This window comes from Anolis carolinensis, chromosome 3 (genome assembly GCF_035594765.1).
Source record: "Anolis carolinensis isolate JA03-04 chromosome 3, rAnoCar3.1.pri, whole genome shotgun sequence".
Classification (NCBI taxonomy): domain Eukaryota; kingdom Metazoa; phylum Chordata; class Lepidosauria; order Squamata; family Dactyloidae; genus Anolis; species Anolis carolinensis.
The window spans coordinates 126,753,181-126,771,641 of NC_085843.1; the positions used below are offsets into that span (position 1 = coordinate 126,753,181).

At 42.8% G+C, this 18,461-nt stretch overlaps 1 protein-coding gene across 5 annotated transcripts in view; it reads right to left on the minus strand.

Moving 5' to 3' along the window:
• Positions 1 to 18,461, minus strand: part of farp1 (FERM, ARH/RhoGEF and pleckstrin domain protein 1) — a 240,549-nt gene that overhangs the window by 19,829 nt on the left and 202,259 nt on the right. For all 5 annotated transcript variants that reach the window (XM_008106936.3, XM_016992295.2, XM_003218697.4 and 2 more), the window contains exons 17-19: positions 3,793 to 3,874; positions 2,538 to 2,775; positions 1,207 to 1,337 (exon numbers count right to left, since the gene is read on the minus strand). In XM_008106936.3, coding sequence (XP_008105143.1) covers positions 1,207 to 1,337; positions 2,538 to 2,775; positions 3,793 to 3,874 — 451 coding nt within the window. The remainder of the gene's footprint in view (positions 1 to 1,206; positions 1,338 to 2,537; positions 2,776 to 3,792; positions 3,875 to 18,461) is intronic.

An 18,461-nucleotide genomic window follows, 5' to 3' on the forward strand; every position in this document is an offset into this window, starting at 1 on the left:
AAGGTATTAAATTAATCTCTGATTGCAACGAAGGGCTAACGAGTTGAGGGTTGATGCAGATAAGATGGACTCTCTCCTGCTAGTACTAACATTGATGTGGGCTTCAGAAGCACAGACTGTTCTGGTTAGGGTGACACGTTCCTCCTGGAAGATCAGGCTGACAATTTAGGTATGCTCCTGGACCAAAATTGATCTGTGATGCCCAGTGGCTAATATGCTTTTTGTCTAGTTTTGGGTAAAACATCTCACATGCTTTGTTCCTGCAAACCTGGCATATTGGGGAGAAATGTTCCATTCTGACATTAATAATAATTTTCCTTGCCCCAGATGGGGAATATCAAGAATGTCAATTGCTTGAATCTGCAATGTTGCATGTAAAAGTTATTTAATGGGTTGCTAGACCAACTCTCAGTAAATAAGGCAAAGCAAAACTGATAAAGAAACTGAAGGAACATGTGTCAGTGAAGAAGTAAGAGAACTTCCTTAATGAAATCTACAAGTTGCTCACTTTTATCTGGTGACCAGAAAATGTACTTTTTTTGGATTACGACACCACTGGCCATGATAGTTGGGGCATATGGTAAGTTGTAGGCTTAATATACTAAGGCCGTCAGATCTTGGAAGCTAAGCAGAGTCTGCTCATGTTGGTACTTGGATAGGAGGCCGTTAACACATGCCAAGTTCTGAAGGCTGTGCTGCAGAGGAAGGAACTGGAAAAACTACCTGAGTATTCCTTGCCTTAAAAAATCCTGTGGAATTCATAGGATGCCATATGTCGAAAGATGATAAGAAGCCATACTCACAGAGGCCTTCCAAATTTTCCTCCCAAACTCTGATTTTAGACAATAGTTAAAGGGACTCTCAATAAAAAGTACAGGGGCTATAAAAGGAAGAAGGGAGAGAAAAAAGGTGGCACCTTCCTTCTTCTTTATGCTACAAGAGTATAACTTTTTTGAAAAAGAGTACAAGGTCAAGCATCCTTGGCAACCTTATAATTTTAGCACCAGGTTAAATACCATGTGGGTTTTTTTTACCCAATTGGCGTATTTCAGCAAACCTATATTCAAACTGCTATTGTTTGTGTCATTTCATCACTTCGTTTTTTGTTGATCAAAGAGCATCATGATTTTTTTAGATACTCCACCCACAACAGACAGTGTGAAATGAACGTGCTTTTTTCTTGAGTGTTAATATTTTTTCACTTACCCTTGCTGGAATCACTAGATTGTCAATGCCTATCAAGTCTTTTTTCAGTTCATGCAGTTTCTGGAAGTTTTCCATTTTGAGCATACTGCTGTGAAGCTGAGCCACCATTTCTGAGATCTCTGCCAGTGCAGCTGTCAAGTGAAAGAAGGAACAATAAAGAAAAAAAGAGGTGTAAACTGATGGTATTGGGAAGATATTCCATTGGTCCCACACTAACAGTTCCCTGAAGAACCACATGCATGATTCTGTGTTTCAGTTCCACTGGCAGAAAAGTACTGCTGAAGCAGAATGCAAATCCACAGGGGGGAAAGGTGCAAAATACTGCTACTGCAATAGACACAATTTTGACATGATCCAGATGGAACCATTGTATATGAACAAGGGAAGATTTATCTTGACTACCACAACTTATTTCCCTAAGTCCTCTCCTCTCACAATGGGGAGGAAGCAGCAGCAGCAGCAAAAACACAACTCTGTAGGAACCAAATAAACACTTTCTCCAGGTTGCAAAGCTACAAAATAATATTGACTTCCTCATCTTGCAATTTTTATCTTCAGATATTGAACTTCAGAGAATACAGTACACACATTTCCTAACATTTGTAAAATAAAAATTATACAATATTTTGGACCTGTTGATTTTTTTATATTTAAAAGCTCAACTTTTAGCTATTTTTTCAACCAGCCAACACATTAGTCTGGCTGACTGCCCAGAAATACCATAAGGAGCTTGAAAGATAATGTCCACAACCAATGATTTGTTGGTACTGTGTGTTCCTGTTTTAAATCTCTTCCTAGAACGAACCTAATGAATCCATTTGATTGATGAGTCTGGGCTCCTATTAACATCAATGAAGCCAAAGAAATTATCCTGTTGTACACAGGCACAAATTAACAGGCATTTCTTCATTTTGTGTGGTTGCTCAGCTTTTTTCAAAGTGCAAGCAAAATGGGAGGCACGCATACCTGAAAGAAACTCACACTAAAATTTTGCAGAGGTGTAGCTATGGATAAGCAAAAGGAAAACACTGACTCTCCAAATAAGAATTCTGCCCTTCCAATGAAATTTTCATTTAGCTATGCAGTTTGGAATTGCATTACATTATCACTGTAGACTCATATAATGCAGCTGAATTACACTGAACTTCATTATATGAGTCTACACTGACCATATCATGCAATTTCAAACTGAATTATATGACATTGTAGATGGGGGCTGGGTTTCAGTGGGCAATCAAGGTTCAGTGACACAAATTTGCATGCAACATGTGACTTGGCCTTGAGAGATTTGGATATCCACCTGAGGAAAATTTTCCCTGACACTCCCTTACCTCTGGAATCCCTGAAGTCCACATGATTTGGTGGATAATGTTTGCAGAGCCTTTCCATTATCTGCTTGTAGTGCATAAGCCGGTGCAGAGGTCTGAGAAGAAAAGTATTGAGGGGCAAATAACAGACTTTCTGCATCTCAAAGTCTCTGCATAAGGCTTCCAGCTTGCGAGAGTTTTTGATCCCATTTTCCAGCTCAACCAGAACTTCACTGTGCTTCCGCAAATGAATTGTCAGGTGCTAGAAATTGAGAGAGAGAGAGAGAGAGAGAGAGAGAGAGAGATGAGCACACATAAGGAAATGTTTTCTTGCTGTCTACTTTTTAAATTAGGGAACTAGGGCAATTTACAGTAAAACAGTCCTCTACAAGACTCATATTCTGCCAGCTTTTTCAAAGGTTGACCTCTGACTGTTATGTGAAGATGTTTTGTGCATTTTGCTCAACCTATGGGGCAAAAGAGTTATTTAAACACTATGTCTACCATATGGTTGACTTGGTGGACATCCTATGCCTGGACACAGACAGGAAGGTCCATTCTTGTTGGTTCTGCTATATCTCTTAGTGGTCTTTGATGCCCTCAATCAAAAGTATGTTTCTGGAGAAACCATAACATGGTGTTCTGATGCCCTAACTGACTTCTAAGGTAACATTTTTTTCTGAAAGTAACTTTCCTAGCTCTACTCTTGGGTTAGCAGCAGAGGTGAGCAACTGTGGAGAGGACTGAAACAATTTTTGTCCCCAGCACCACCCCTATGTTTCAGCATGCCAATAGTAACAAAACATAATTGGCCAATTTTCAGACTTTGCCTTTGGATTTTTGGGGGGGACTAAGGGACAGGGAAAGCGAAAGGAAACAGCTAAATTGTGACTAGCTCTGGGTTGTTTTGGTTGTTATTCAGGTAAAAACAATCACTCTCAAATTAGTCTGATTTTAAATATAATTTGAGTCATGGGGTGTACTTTGGGGTCTCAAAGACTGTACACGGGCTTTGCAACAACACTTTGCCCCTGCACCAGCTTTTTAGCATATGCTTTAGGTCAGAATGGTGAAGATTTTACTAATCATATCCCCTTATGATGTCTTGGACTCTTCCTCTGCAGAAACTCCACTCGGTCCAACTCCTTGGCTTGCTTTTGTGTAGTGAATATTGATGGAGAGTATTTATACAGAAAGTCTGTGTGCTTGCCTATGTATGCATGCACCCACTATTTCTGCTCACCTACAGCAGGGTTTAAACGCTAAACATAATTCATACCTTCATACTCTGAATGTTCTTCAGCATAATGTCCCCAATTCTTTGGTAATCTCCTTTCAAGTGGGCATTAGAGCGGCCTTCCCTGCCAGCAATAGAATTATCCATGTCAGTCAGACATTATAACCATATCCTTACTCAGAGAGATAGAGAGGGAAAGTACACACATATACGATAAAAGGAAAACCCCAATTGCACCATGCAACTATTTAGAATGAATCTTCTTTAATGCACTTCTAATTCCCACATGGAGTAGAAGATTTGTTTTATCTTCCTCCATCTTGTATGCATACATATAATAAGACCATATGTTTTATAACCATATTACATTTTGAAGACAGATAGGTTGAGGGGTTACAAGCTAGAGAAAGCTGGGAGAAAAGGACAAAAGTAACAGACTGCCTGAGCAATATATATAACACTATTTATGATATTCTGGACTAGAGGACCAAAAAACAAAAATAATTCAGAAAGCAAAAGAGAGGAAGAAAACTGACACAAAACAGGAATACTGTACTCTTAATGTCTGATTCACATCTCCAGTCTGCAGTATCCTGGGATAGTCTTAAAGAGTAACAGTTGAAACTAGAGATGGACAAGCTTTTTTGGGCTCTTCAGACAAAAATAGTTGTTTGAAATCCTTCTGGAGGAAACGTAAGAATGAATTTTTCTTGCCACAGAAGTCCAAAGAGAACTCCCTCCTCTTTGATTGTCTGCATGAAGACATGGCAGTGAGGAGAGATGTTTCTCTACTTCCTTCCTATTTTGCCCTCCTGATATGCCTTGCACTCCTCTGTACTGAAGATACAATGCCAACGGGAACTGGGAGTCTTTCCAAGGACTACTTTTGTCAATCCTGATCCATGGTGGAATGTGTCTGGGAACTGGTGCTGCCCTCACAGGGGACTGGGGTCTTTGGGGTTGGCACAGAGACAGAGTGGAAGGCTGGACAGAAGGGGGTTTCTTCTGAGCATCCTTCCACTCTATCTCTGTGCCAGGTATTTCCTCAGGCCAGGGAAGAATATGGAGCCACCTCTTTAGTAGGAGCTTCTCCCAGAAGAATTCTTTTTGAAGTTTGTTAGTCTTTCACATCACTATTTAGAAGTAGTTCACCAAGACCTGAGCAAACATCCAAAGCTACTGAAAATTAAGAAATGCTCCAAGACAGCTCCAAATTAACCCTGGAACACATTATATATACACAATTTAAAATATAAAAATGGCATTGAAAATTTGCCATATATGTATGTTCAGTGTTCCGACCCCTTCAGAGTGAGAAGGGTGGAATATAAATACTGTAAATAGATAAATTTATCCCATGAACAAAAATTTGCCCTTTCCAATTGTGTTTTTGGGTTGACCATTTAGGGTGCCAAATGCCCCTTATCATATGGGATGTTTTTTACCTGAGGGCTAGAAAGCATTTCTTTTCATACAAGATGCCTCCGAATGCCTGTATTTTGCGATGGAAGTTTTTATTTATTTATCTGTTACATATATATCTATTCCCTCTCAAAATGTATGCATCACATTATGAATGTGCCCAATATGCTAATTTTATACAGAAACGCATGTTAGGTTAACCGAAATCAACACTTCCATTGGAATTAGGTAGAACACAAATTGTTCATAACAACAACAACAACAACAACAACTTTATTTTTGTACCCACCTCCATCTCCCCAAGGGGACTCAGAGTGGCTTACATGGGGACAAGCCCAGTGAACATCATAGAATATAATCACATTAAAATCATAAAACAGAATAAAACTACAACAATTATAAACAACATAGCAGTTTTGAAAGAATAAGAACATCTCAAACCAACAACCAATGAGCCTATAATAAAGTCCATTTCTAGGCATGGATGGGCAGGCTGGCACAACTCACTTTGAAAATAGGGCTAATGGATAAAGTGCGTAAGTCAATGAATAGGGGTGAGCAATGTAATATGGGGAATAATATCTTTGGGTAGAGGACAATAATAAACTGCAAAGACAGATTTCAAGTCCTAATTGAAGCCAGGTTACTTAGGGGAATGTCTAGTCATATCTATTTCTTAATTATGACCTAGCATGTCATGAATTTTAGGTGTTATTTTACAAGCCTGGTAGCCATTTACTCCACTTGCCTAGCACCCAAAAACATTTGAAGCAACAAAGTAACATATTTTAAGTTATAGGCACCTTCTGAAGAAAACCTACATTTTAATGTTGACAATAACAAATAAAACAAATGTAAGAAGGTAGCATTATGCTACGTTACCTCACAGCCCAAGTCAGGACAAAAAGAAAAAAAATTGAATTCCACACAAGATAAGCAAAGGAAAATGCTGACTGAGATCTAAATGCTCAAAGAAAACTGAAAACAGTTCACTGGGGCAATTCAAGATTGTAAGAGCTATATTTTTGTAATAAAAACAAAAGCAAAATCTAAGAAGGATTTTACTTTTCTTTGTTTATAATTTAATTGCCTTCTTTCAAAAGAATACATCTTTGCCTCAGTTGAAACTCCAACTGCAGATATTTATAATGCAGCATTTTGAGAGAGGGGACGTGGAAGGAGCTGTTCAAGAAACAGCAAGCCCTACTTTCCCTTGGACACACAGAAGTAGGTGTGCACTTTTTTGGATCCTGGTTTATTTCTCACTTATTTCAACAGGGCCATTCTTCAAACACATTGCTTGGCTTTCCAGATGTTTTTGAACTGGAGCTCCCAGCACTACTGCTAGGGCTGTTGGATATTTAAGTCCAAAAACTCTGTTTAAATCAGCACATTTCCCAAGTGGTATGGAAAAGCAAAGTCTCGGGAATCTGTGTGGCTTAAGATAAAAAATAAGGCTATTCAGGCACTTCCTTGGGCCCTTATTTACATTTGCATACATCACCCATATTACATAGCTGCTGTACTGAGTTATCTCTGCACAACAGGCATTCAAAAATATCCACAAGCAAGTGATTGTGTTAAACTGTGTTATATTCATTTTAAGTGGGCCAGAGCAGTCAACCAGCTGTTTTTTTCAGTGTGCCTACAATTATATGCCAAAATGGCAAAATGCTCTCCGCAAATACCCTCAAAAAGGTAAGTAAGAGCATAGTTACACTAGCCGTTTAATCTGTGATCATCTGGAGCAGATCTGTATCCAGTAGCCTAGCCTTAAGTGGCATCACTGACTACACTGTATATAGTTTGATCAAAATAAACTGGAGCAGAAGGAAAATGTTTGACATGTTGGTTCTTCAAATATGTATACAAGACCTTATGTGTTGCTGTCATAAGTAAATCCTACAAAAGCTCTATTGTACCTGCTTATGCAGGTTGAGTGAGTTCCTGTTCACAGAAATATGCCTCCCATTAAAACAGGGTAAGACATTATTTTCCCATTTCTCACCATGTTCTCATAAAATGAGAAATAGACAGTCTCTGAGAACCACGTTCTGAACATTGAAAGATACCTTGCATCCAGTTCTTACGACACAAAGACTGCCTTTTTCTTCCTAGGCATTAGCTCATATTCTACATTAACTACATAGTTATGGATGCATAACTAAGCGATGTCTCCTTGTCTGTTGCCTCCAAATTATCGATCTGGCAGCAGCCACACCAATAGATGGAGGTCTGTTAATCTGGCAATTTGAATTCAAGAGGAGAACACTTCCACTCTCCTACTGACTGCAACTGAGGCTGTGACAAGGATTTTGGGCAGAGTCCTGCTTTGGATTATTGCTCGGTTGGTTGTAGGATTGCATGAAAACTTCACCTTCTTGTGCCACCAACTGAGTGGACGTCTATCTTTTGATGTGGCTGCTGACTGTTAAGGTAGATTTGAGAAGGCATTGCAATTATAGCAAGAATGGGGCAACTGCAACCATATAGTGTTTGTGAATATAGAGCAGTTACATATCTATGTTAGAAATCTGTATCTGTCACACTGAATGCCACCCATATATTCTAGTGAAATGAAATGGCTCTGCAATACAAAGGTGGCACAGGGCAGTGTAATTTAAGGTGCACTAAAGTATTGTTTATTTATATGGTGATTTTAAACCAAAAACATAAAAAATGCAATGTCAAAGGAACAGCAGCATGAAATCTGATGGAAAAACATCCTCGTGATCCTTGCAAAGATAAGTAAAGACCTGGTGTGATGAAATCATGCTTTGCCATCACACACAAATTTACCCTGCTTCAAAATTAGAAGCGGCAATTTCCATATAGCATTTCAGCTGCTCTGTAATTGGGAATTGCTAGGAACTGTATTTCACAGCAATAATTCCACTGCCTACTTATTTGATTACACCGAGGGCACCTCAAAACAAAAATTGCCATTTTTGTTTTTATAACATGGATGTTTCTTAGACAGTTCTCACTAAAATTAATATAAGGCTGGCCATCAGCAACAACACCCTCATTATATTTTCAGGGTGCAGAACATACAGTCTTTGGGTGCTCCCTTCCCTCCCTCCCTCTCTATAACAGTGGTTCTCAACCTGGGATCCCCAGATGTTTTTGGCCTTCAACTCCCAGAAATCCTAACAGCTGGTAAACTGGCTGGGATTTCTGGGAGTTGTAGGCCAAAAACATCTGGGGACCCCAGTTTGAGAGCCACTGCTCTATAAACTTTCAACAGCTAGAAGACTACACAGCAGCATTCAGCCCAGCACATTGATTCTTCCTGGTCAGCCAAAGTCCTCCCAAACCAAGATGAGGGAATCTTCGGCTCTCCAGACATACAACTTTCAGAAGTGCCAGGTAGACCAGAAGTTAAGAGTGAAAAACTGTGGAAGCTGCAACACAAAACATGTGGAAGGTGAAAGATTCTCAGATCCTGCCATAGTAAACCCTGACATCCTGTTTATCTCCTCCAGGCCTCCTTGCAATTGGACTTGCCCTGGAGCAGCTCAGGTAGTTGCTAACTACTTTCATGTTAAAGCTACTCTGCAACTTGCTTGATCGCAGGATTGCACACAAAAGTTATGTTAAAGGAGCCAATTACTTTTAAAAGTGCATAGATTTCAATGGACAAAATGACCTTTTCCTACAGAACAAGGACATTTAGACATCAACTCAGGAAAACAGAACATTTCCCCTCAACAAAAGCCTGGATTACTGTCAAAGACAGAACGCCACAAGATTCAAAGTAACAGAGTTTATTAGATTACAGAACTCAAAAATGCCCGTAAAAACACAAGGGCCAGGCAGTTTTTGCCTTTAGTAGCAAAAAGGGACAAAAGTAAATGTTCAAAAGATAAACCGGATTAAACCGGAGTTTAATCCGGGTAAAAACAAACTGCTTGCTTCAGCCTAGGTATTAACAGAACAAAAGCCAAGGAACAAAAGATACAAAGAATGCAACTAATTGGCAGCAGATTCCTCTCTGCTGCCAGCACTGTGCTTAGAGTAACTTGCGTCGCTCCCACACACACACAGTAGACAGGATCTCCAACACGAGCAATTCAGCCAAGGATTGCAGAAGTAGAGTAGACCAGTTCCGTTCCGTAGATCAAAGCCAGAAGCAGACGTTTGTAGTTTTTCCAAGTCCAAGAAGGGGGGAAGACAAGCCGTGGTCAGTTCAGTCCGGGTTCTCAAAGCAGGAGATGGCGTCCGTCAGAAAGACGACGGAAGGTCAAGCTAATAAGAGTAAGCACAGGTTTGCACAAACAAATGCCCACACAATCCCTCCCGCCGTCTGACCTTGGATTCCAATCAACTTACGTCTCAGCACAGGAAAGCACACAAGTCTTCAGGGAAGCGTCCCACACACACACGGATCCCAAGCGTTTGCCCAGATTACCTTGCCCGACGCAATTTGCAATTGCTCCCAAGCCCCATTTTATGCCAGTTACAAATCTTCATCACTGTCAGCTGTCCTCCTTAACCCGGGCGTTTCCTCATCACTTTCCTCGTCAGAGCTGGAACACCTCTGACTACGCCCAACAGCATCTCCAGCTGTGGATCCCGTCCCATCCCTCCAGCTAAACCATGGGTCTAATCCTGAAGGTCCCCATTCATCTTCTGTCCCATCATGGCCAGTGGCACCCAATTCCTCCCTTACCCGAGTCCAATCCATCTCATCCTCCTCTGAGCTAACCAGCCCCTCCTCCATTCTCTCCGTAAACCCTTCGAAAGATTCTTCGTCAGATGGTGCTGCAAATATGTCTCGCAGTCTTTTTCTCTCTCGCTCCTCGAGAGTATCTGACTCCCGAGGAGTCTTACGCCCACGTCTGTCAGTAACAGAGCCATGAGGCTCAATCATAACACTATCCCCTCTCACAAAGGCCTCCTCCCCCGATGGCGGAGAAGTGGCAGTGATACCCTCCGCTATAGCACCACGACGACTAGAGGTATCAAGTTTCAACAGTGAACGATGAAAGACTGGATGGACCTTTAAACTAGACGGTAAACGCAAACGAAACGCAACGGAAGAAATCTTTTTAACGATAGGAAAGGGACCCAAATACCGAGGCGCAAACTTTCCCCCAGCCTGTTTAATATGTTTGGAAGATAACCACACCAAATCCCCTTCTTCCAACTCCTCCCCTGCCTGCCTGTGGCGGTCAGCCTGAGTCTTCTGCGTTGCCTTAGCTTCCAGCAGTAAGCGACGGGCAACATCATGCAATGCAGCCATTTCCGTAGAGCGGTACACAGGGTCCGAAGAGACCACATTGGTCGACGGCGCCACACCTCCCCGTGGGTGAAAACCATAAGTTAGCTCAAACGGCGTATGCTGACTAGATGTGTGCACCGCATTGTTGTAAGCAAATTCCGCCACCGGTAGCCACTTCACCCAAGCCGTGGGTTGGTCTAAACAAAAACAACGCAGATATTGCTCTAAGAGCCCATTAACCCGTTCCGACTGTCCATCCGTTTGCGGATGGAAAGCTGAAGAAACGTTTAACTTAGTCCCCAAACACTCATGGAAATGTTTCCAAAAGCGTGACACAAATTGCGGAGCCCTATCTGAAATAATCACCTCGGGTGCTCCGTGCAAACGATAGATGTGCTTAGTAAATAGTAAGGCCAACGTAGGGGCCGCCGGAATGGTTGAACAAGGAATAAAATGAGCCAGTTTACTAAATAAATCCACCACCACCCAAATACAAGTATAACCCCCAGACTTAGGCAAATCTGAAATGAAATCCATGGAAATGATTTGCCATGGCCTGTCCGGAACAGGTAAAGACGACAACAACCCTCTAGGGCGCCCAACAGGCGTCTTACTCTGCTGGCAAACGGCGCAGCTGTCACAAAAGCGCAGAATGTCTTGCCGCATCTTTGGCCACCAATAGCTCCTGGTAATGAGCTGCACGGTCTTGAATCTGCCAAAGTGCCCAGCCATGGGTTCGTCATGGTGGGCTCTAATCACCTCCAACCTGAGGGCCCCCACTGGTACGTAGACCTGCCCCCTGCGTACCAATACTCCGTCTTGATCTTGTAGATGCGGCAGTATGGTACGGTTACCTGCTGAGAGCAGCATCAGTTGCTCCTGTGTCCACACATCATCCCTCTGAGCCGCAAGGATCTGGTCATGTAACCCGAGCTCATTATCTACAACACACAGAGAGGCAGTAGGCAAGATGGTCTGACATACAACCTGCTCATTGGTCTTAAACTCCGGCTTGCGGGATAAAGCATCGGCCCGCAAGTTTGCCTTCCCCTCTACGAACTGCACCTTGAAGTTAAACCTGGAGAAAAACAAAGCCCATCGGATTTGACGCTGGTTTAACTTCTTTGCTGTTTGCAAGTGCTCTAAGTTCTTGTGATCAGATCTGACCACGATCTGGTGCCGTGCCCCTTCAAGCCAGTGCCGCCACACCTCAAACGCCACCTTAATCGCCAACAACTCCTTCTCCCATATGGTATAGTTCTGCTCGAAGGGTGTTAGTTGCCGCGAGTAAAATCCACAGGGACGCAAGGTCCCTGAGGAGTCCTTCTGAGACAATACAGCCCCCAACGCGTAGCTAGAAGCGTCTGCTTCTACCACGAACGGTTTGTCAACATCAGGATGGGTTAGTATGTTGTCCGATTGAAAACTAGACTTAAGTTGTAGAAACGCCTCGTGAGCTTCCCGCCCCCACACAAATGGCTGTTTCTTGCGCAGAAGCTGCGTCAAAGGTACCGTGAGCTTTGCAAAATTCGGAATAAACTCCCGGTAGTAATTAGCGAAACCTAAGAACCTTTGTACATCCTTCTTAGTTTTCAGCTCCTGCCATGAGTTGACGGCGTCAACCTTATGTGGGTCCATTTTAAGTTCCCTACCTGACACTACATGACCTAGGAACTCCACTTCAGGCACATGAAAGACGCATTTGGAAGCCTTGGCGAAAAGCCCATTAGCCCGCAGTCGGTGCAGAACCTGCTTGACATGTTGACGATGTTCTTTCTCGTCCTTAGAAAAAATCAAGATATCATCCAAATAAATCACTAAAAATTGGTCAATTAGGTCCCTGAACACATCGTTCATGAACCTCTGGAAGACCGCAGGAGCATTACAAAGCCCAAAAGGCATGACTCGGAACTCGTGGCATCCGAAACACGTGTTAAATGCCGTCTTCCATTCATCCCCTTCCCGTATACGGATTAAGTTATAGGCCCCCCGCAGGTCAAGCTTGGTAAAGACCTTAGCCCCTTGCACCCTTGATAACAGTTCCGAGATTAAAGGGAGCGGGTACCTATCCCGAATGGTGTATTTGTTTAAGATCCGATAGTCGCAGACCAACCTAAGTTCCCCAGTCTTTTTGGCTACAAAGAATACTGGTGCCGCAGTTGGAGAACTAGATGGGCGAATAAACCCCTTGGCTAAATTTTCATCTAAAAACTCCCGCAAAGCTTGCCTTTCCGGTACAGTCAAGGCATACAGCCTCCCTGCTGGCAGTTTCGCACCTTCTGCCAGCTTGATGGCGCAATCATATGGCCTGTGCGGTGGTAATTTGTCCGCTTCTCTTTTACAAAATACATCAGAGAACTCCCCATACTCAGCAGGCACTCCCTCCATATCAGCATGAGTAACGTTTAAAGTGCAACAATCCTGCCTCTTTAAGATCACTTTACGTGTTGCCCAATCCACTTGTGGGTTTACTACAGCTAGCCAATCCATCCCCAGGATCACATCATATCTAGGCAAGCTCGTAATATCCCACACAAACGTTCCCGTTACTCCCTGCACCTCCCACGTTACTGCTGAGGTTTCCTGGTTAACCACCCCAGTCTCCAGCAGTCTCCCATCTGCTCCCTCCACCCACACGTCGCATGCCTTGCGCACTCTAGGAATGCCATGCTTCTTAGCAAACTCAATATCTATATAGGAGACCGTAGCTCCTGAGTCCAGCAGTGCCAGAGTAGAAACAAGTTCCCTTCCCCCAACAGATAATGTAATGGGTACGAAAACATGCTTCCTCCCCTCAGTTGACTGCTTGAGGAGCCCTAGTGCGTTGGACTCACGTCGCACTAGGGCTGGCCTTTTCCCGAAAGCTGGGAAGGTTTCACATTACAATTTTTGGCAAAATGCCCAGCATTCCCACAGTACAAACACAAGCCCAGCTGCCTCCTACGGCTCTTTTCCTCTGTAGACAGTTTTTTAAAGACCCCAAGCTCCATGGGCTCTTCCCCCATCACCACAGGTGCCCTGGTTACATGCATGGGTGGCGCACACATTGCTTTTGAGTGTTTACGAGCCTCGAACCTTGCGTCTAAACGCAGCACCTTAGCTACTAAGGCGTCCCAGCTTTCAGCCGGCTCCAAGCGTGCTAATTCATCCTGGAGCATATCACTTAACCCGGCAGTAAATAAAAGCATGAATGCATTTTCCCCCCAATCCAGCTGGTGGCGATACAGGTTAAACTTATTTAAGTAATCCAAAACAGTCCCCTTTCCCTGTTTCAACCGATACAGAGCCCACCCAGCGTTCTCCGTGCGGAGAGGATCCCCAAAAGTATCAGTTAACAACTTTTTGAAATTATTCAAATTGTCCTTGACTGGGTCATTTCCCAAAATTAAATTAGTGGCCCATTGTCCTGCGGGACCGGTCAACAAACTCAAAATAAAAGCCACCTTACTAGTGTCAGTAGGAAAAGCATGAACACTGAGCTGTGAAAAATAAAGCTCCACTTGTGCCAAAAAGGTTGGCAACTTGCACCTGGTTCCGTCAAAGCGTTCAGGAGTCAAAACATGTCCTTTCACAGCAAAAGCTGTTTGGCTTACGGTAAAGGCCGTTTGCAATTGGTCTACTTTGGCTCTTAACTCATCCATCGTCTTCCTGACGGGTTTATTGCTGCAATAAACTTTTTATGGCGTCGGGCAATCTGTCAAAGACAGAACGCCACAAGATTCAAAGTAACAGAGTTTATTAGATTACAGAACTCAAAAATGCCCGTAAAAACACAAGGGCCAGGCAGTTTTTGCCTTTAGTAGCAAAAAGGGACAAAAGTAAATGTTCAAAAGATAAACCGGATTAAACCGGAGTTTAATCCGGGTAAAAACAAACTGCTTGCTTCAGCCTAGGTATTAACAGAACAAAAGCCAAGGAACAAAAGATACAAAGAATGCAACTAATTGGCAGCAGATTCCTCTCTGCTGCCAGCACTGTGCTTAGAGTAACTTGCGTCGCTCCCACACACACACAGTAGACAGGATCTCCAACACGAGCAATTCAGCCAAGGATTGCAGAAGTAGAGTAGACCAGTTCCGTTCCGTAGATCAAAGCCAGAAGCAGACGTTTGTAGTTTTTCCAAGTCCAAGAAGGGGGGAAGACAAGCCGTGGTCAGTTCAGTCCGGGTTCTCAAAGCAGGAGATGGCGTCCGTCAGAAAGACGACGGAAGGTCAAGCTAATAAGAGTAAGCACAGGTTTGCACAAACAAATGCCCACACAATCCCTCCCGCCGTCTGACCTTGGATTCCAATCAACTTACGTCTCAGCACAGGAAAGCACACAAGTCTTCAGGGAAGCGTCCCACACACACACGGATCCCAAGCGTTTGCCCAGATTACCTTGCCCGACGCAATTTGCAATTGCTCCCAAGCCCCATTTTATGCCAGTTACAAATCTTCATCACTGTCAGCTGTCCTCCTTAACCCGGGCGTTTCCTCATCACTTTCCTCGTCAGAGCTGGAACACCTCTGACTACGCCCAACAGCATCTCCAGCTGTGGATCCCGTCCCATCCCTCCAGCTAAACCATGGGTCTAATCCTGAAGGTCCCCATTCATCTTCTGTCCCATCATGGCCAGTGGCACCCAATTCCTCCCTTACCCGAGTCCAATCCATCTCATCCTCCTCTGAGCTAACCAGCCCCTCCTCCATTCTCTCCGTAAACCCTTCGAAAGATTCTTCGTCAGATGGTGCTGCAAATATGTCTCGCAGTCTTTTTCTCTCTCGCTCCTCGAGAGTATCTGACTCCCGAGGAGTCTTACGCCCACGTCTGTCAGTAACAGAGCCATGAGGCTCAATCATAACAATTACAGACCATGATACTAAATGACTATGCAATTTCTTTTTAAACAATGAGCAATAATTTATTTTGGTTCCAAATATTGTTTTTGTCATGGTAATAATAAAACTCCATCTCAGTACGGCAAAACATCTGATCACCACTTGTCTCTGTATTTGATAGGAAGTCATAAGAGATCTGTGGTATCTTTACAAGAAAGCTAGTTTCCAAATACAGGAAGAGGTCTGTCAAGGCAGATGTGTTCAATGACTATAAAAGTTAGTAACTTGTTAAAAAATCAGCTACAGTCTTCTAATTGCCTTCCTCCCAGCCTTCTTTTTAAAGGAGATTCAAAATAATCCTTCATTATAGTTTGCTCTTGTGACAAAATGAAAATGTAAAATTTATTATTTAGCATGTATAGGAGGAATACTGATAGTCCACAAATATTACTTCTTATGCTATTTCTTCTGAGCTTCTTCTAAGGAGCTTAAGAGTAGCTTGCATACAATATCTAGGCAGTCTTTGATCTAATTAGTACTCAGTATCAAATCCTTTGAGGACTTCAAAATGTTCTTTACATCCATTTTAAAGAATCTTTAAAAAGGACCACTGAGGGATTGTAAAGCACTTTGAGCTATTAGGAAAAGGGCAATACAGAAATTCCAAAATCAAAAATACTTCAAAAATCCATATTTTCCACCTGTTTGAGATAGTGACACTTTTGCTTTTTGATAGTTCTGTGTACATAAACTTCGTTCAATAAACAAAATTAATAAAAATATTGTGTATAAAATCACATTCAAGCAACAAATGAATTCCATGTGCAGACTTGAGACCCATCTCCAATATATCTCATTATGTACAAATATGCAAATACAGCATGCCCCCTTAATCCATGAATTTGATCTCTATGGTTTCACTTACTCATGCACCAAAATTTACTCCCCCTTTAAAATACTTATGGGCCTCCATAGTTATTCCAGTGTGATTTTATTGTATGCCTCCAGCCCACATATGGTAAAAAATATGGGGTTTGCTATTATCTCCAGTTTCAGGCATCTGGGAAGGGGGAACATCTTAGAAGGTACTTCCCATGGATATAGGGGTCCATACTATATTCTTAACAATGTAAAATGGGTCACAAGAATGGGAGCAGGGGAGGAGACCAGAAGCATTTCCTCAACTTCCTTACTTTAACTCATCTGAAATTTTAAGCCTGGAGTTGGGGGTGTCTCCCTCCTTCTCAAACCCCATCCCATAACATCAACCTATCATATGCAATGTTCAAAAGGATTTCCTCTTCACCATCCAATCTCACTTGGCACAACAGGGGCCAGGGAGCACAGGTAGGGAGGGACAGGGCAAGTGCAATTGCCTTCCCTTAACTTTCTTCAGGTAATTTATCTTCAGAGCCAAGTTAATATAAGCTATTACAGCTTAGTCAGGAGTTTTCCAGCTGACTCCCATAACTCTGTGGGTGATCCGAATCAGAGAGGCTGATAGCGCGGACCCCCCCCCCTTTTCTTGAAATTCATCTGACCTGCAGCGGAGGGTTCCACAAATCCGGATCGCCTGCAAAGTGGGAGAACCTTCTGACCGCAACAAATTATTATTATTAAATTCTTTTCATTGCTTTCCCCAGCCCTAACATTGTAACTAATCCTTAAATAAAAAGTATCCTTTCCTTTTAACTTGAAATCCTCTCCAGTGGCTACTTTGTATCCCTTTCTCTGACTCCTGCATGGAAAAACCTCTCTCCTTTCTTCCACTAACCTAACCACCATTGAGTGGAATGGCAGACGGAACAATTTAACCCATAACTTTATCAAAAACACTCCAAGCATGCCTATCTCTTATATTTAACACTCTTTGAGGCTCCTGGTTCCGGCACCACCAACAGAGCCCGAATGGGTCCAGTTTGAAGCTCCAAATCAGCTGACTGTCAAAAAAGCCGGTTCTGTTTGCCTCTTTCTCCGCAACAGCCGCTTCTCGGCTCTCACGGCTGGCGGGCTGTTTTCTGGGAACCTGGGCTTCTCTCCAAGGCTGCTGCTGGTGGACTGCCACCCTCCCAGAGAGAGAGAAATATAGTTTCCTCAAGGACCAGCCGCGATCCTCCTCCGTTCATCCATTCATCTTCATTTTTATGAATGACCGGACTTCTCATTCATATGTTTGCCGGGCTACCAAGGACTGGAATCAACAGGAATCCCTTCACTTTGTTATTTTCATGAACCTCCTATTGCCTGAACTGCTTATGAACTTTCCATGAATTCCATGCTTATATGTTTATGAAATATTGGGATCAATTTTTTATTAGCTGATTAACCAAAGGGAACTTGGTCTATGGGTTCCCTGGAAAACCCCCAAACCCACATATTTCCCTTTTATATATAATATATTACAGAAAAAACCTGGGTTCCTTCCTTCGCTTTAAAACCGGAGGGAATCTGAATCTCCTCCCGGTCCTCAGGCAAACCGCGATTGTTTATCCACACCCCCCCCCCAGCCTATACTTCCACTCAGAACTCACTCAATTTCGCACCAAGAATCACACTAATTCATATCTATGTCTAAAATCGCCCAACTTTTAAAAGACAACCAACAGAGATCATTTTTTACCATTTCTACTCCGATCATCAGCTGATTGTCAAACCTGCGTTCCTTGCCTAAATCGCCTCCCGCCGTGCGCTATTAGCGCAGGAAAGGAAAAATAAGCTATAAACGCTAATATTTAGTATATTTTTCGGCAATTTTGGGTGGAAATTGATAAGATATGATTTTCTATATTCCCTAGTATATTTCAATCAAGGAAGGCACAGTTTGAACTCTAGCTGACCTGGACGTCCCTGCCTTTCCTCACCCTAGATTCTGGACTTCACACATATAAGAAGAAAAACTGTCACCAAAAAAGATTTAATCTATTTTGCAACTGCATGGCCCATAGCCAGAGATAGACCCCTAAATCGGAGCAGGCCCACGGGTGATAAGATCTCATATGGTAATATTGACCACAATCCCATCCTGGACCCCTGGGGAGCCAAAAGGAAGACTCCCCACTGGTCCTGTCTCCGTACTCCCATAATGTCAATATAAACTGACATCTCCGCCATACCTCAAGGTATTCATGAACTGTGTACGTGCTTAAAGGAACCCGGACATCCCAAATGACCCTATTCAAAAACAGCAATAATCTTAAGATTATCTTGGAAGGCGCTAGCCTCAGGTGGTCGCTTTTGCATAAGAT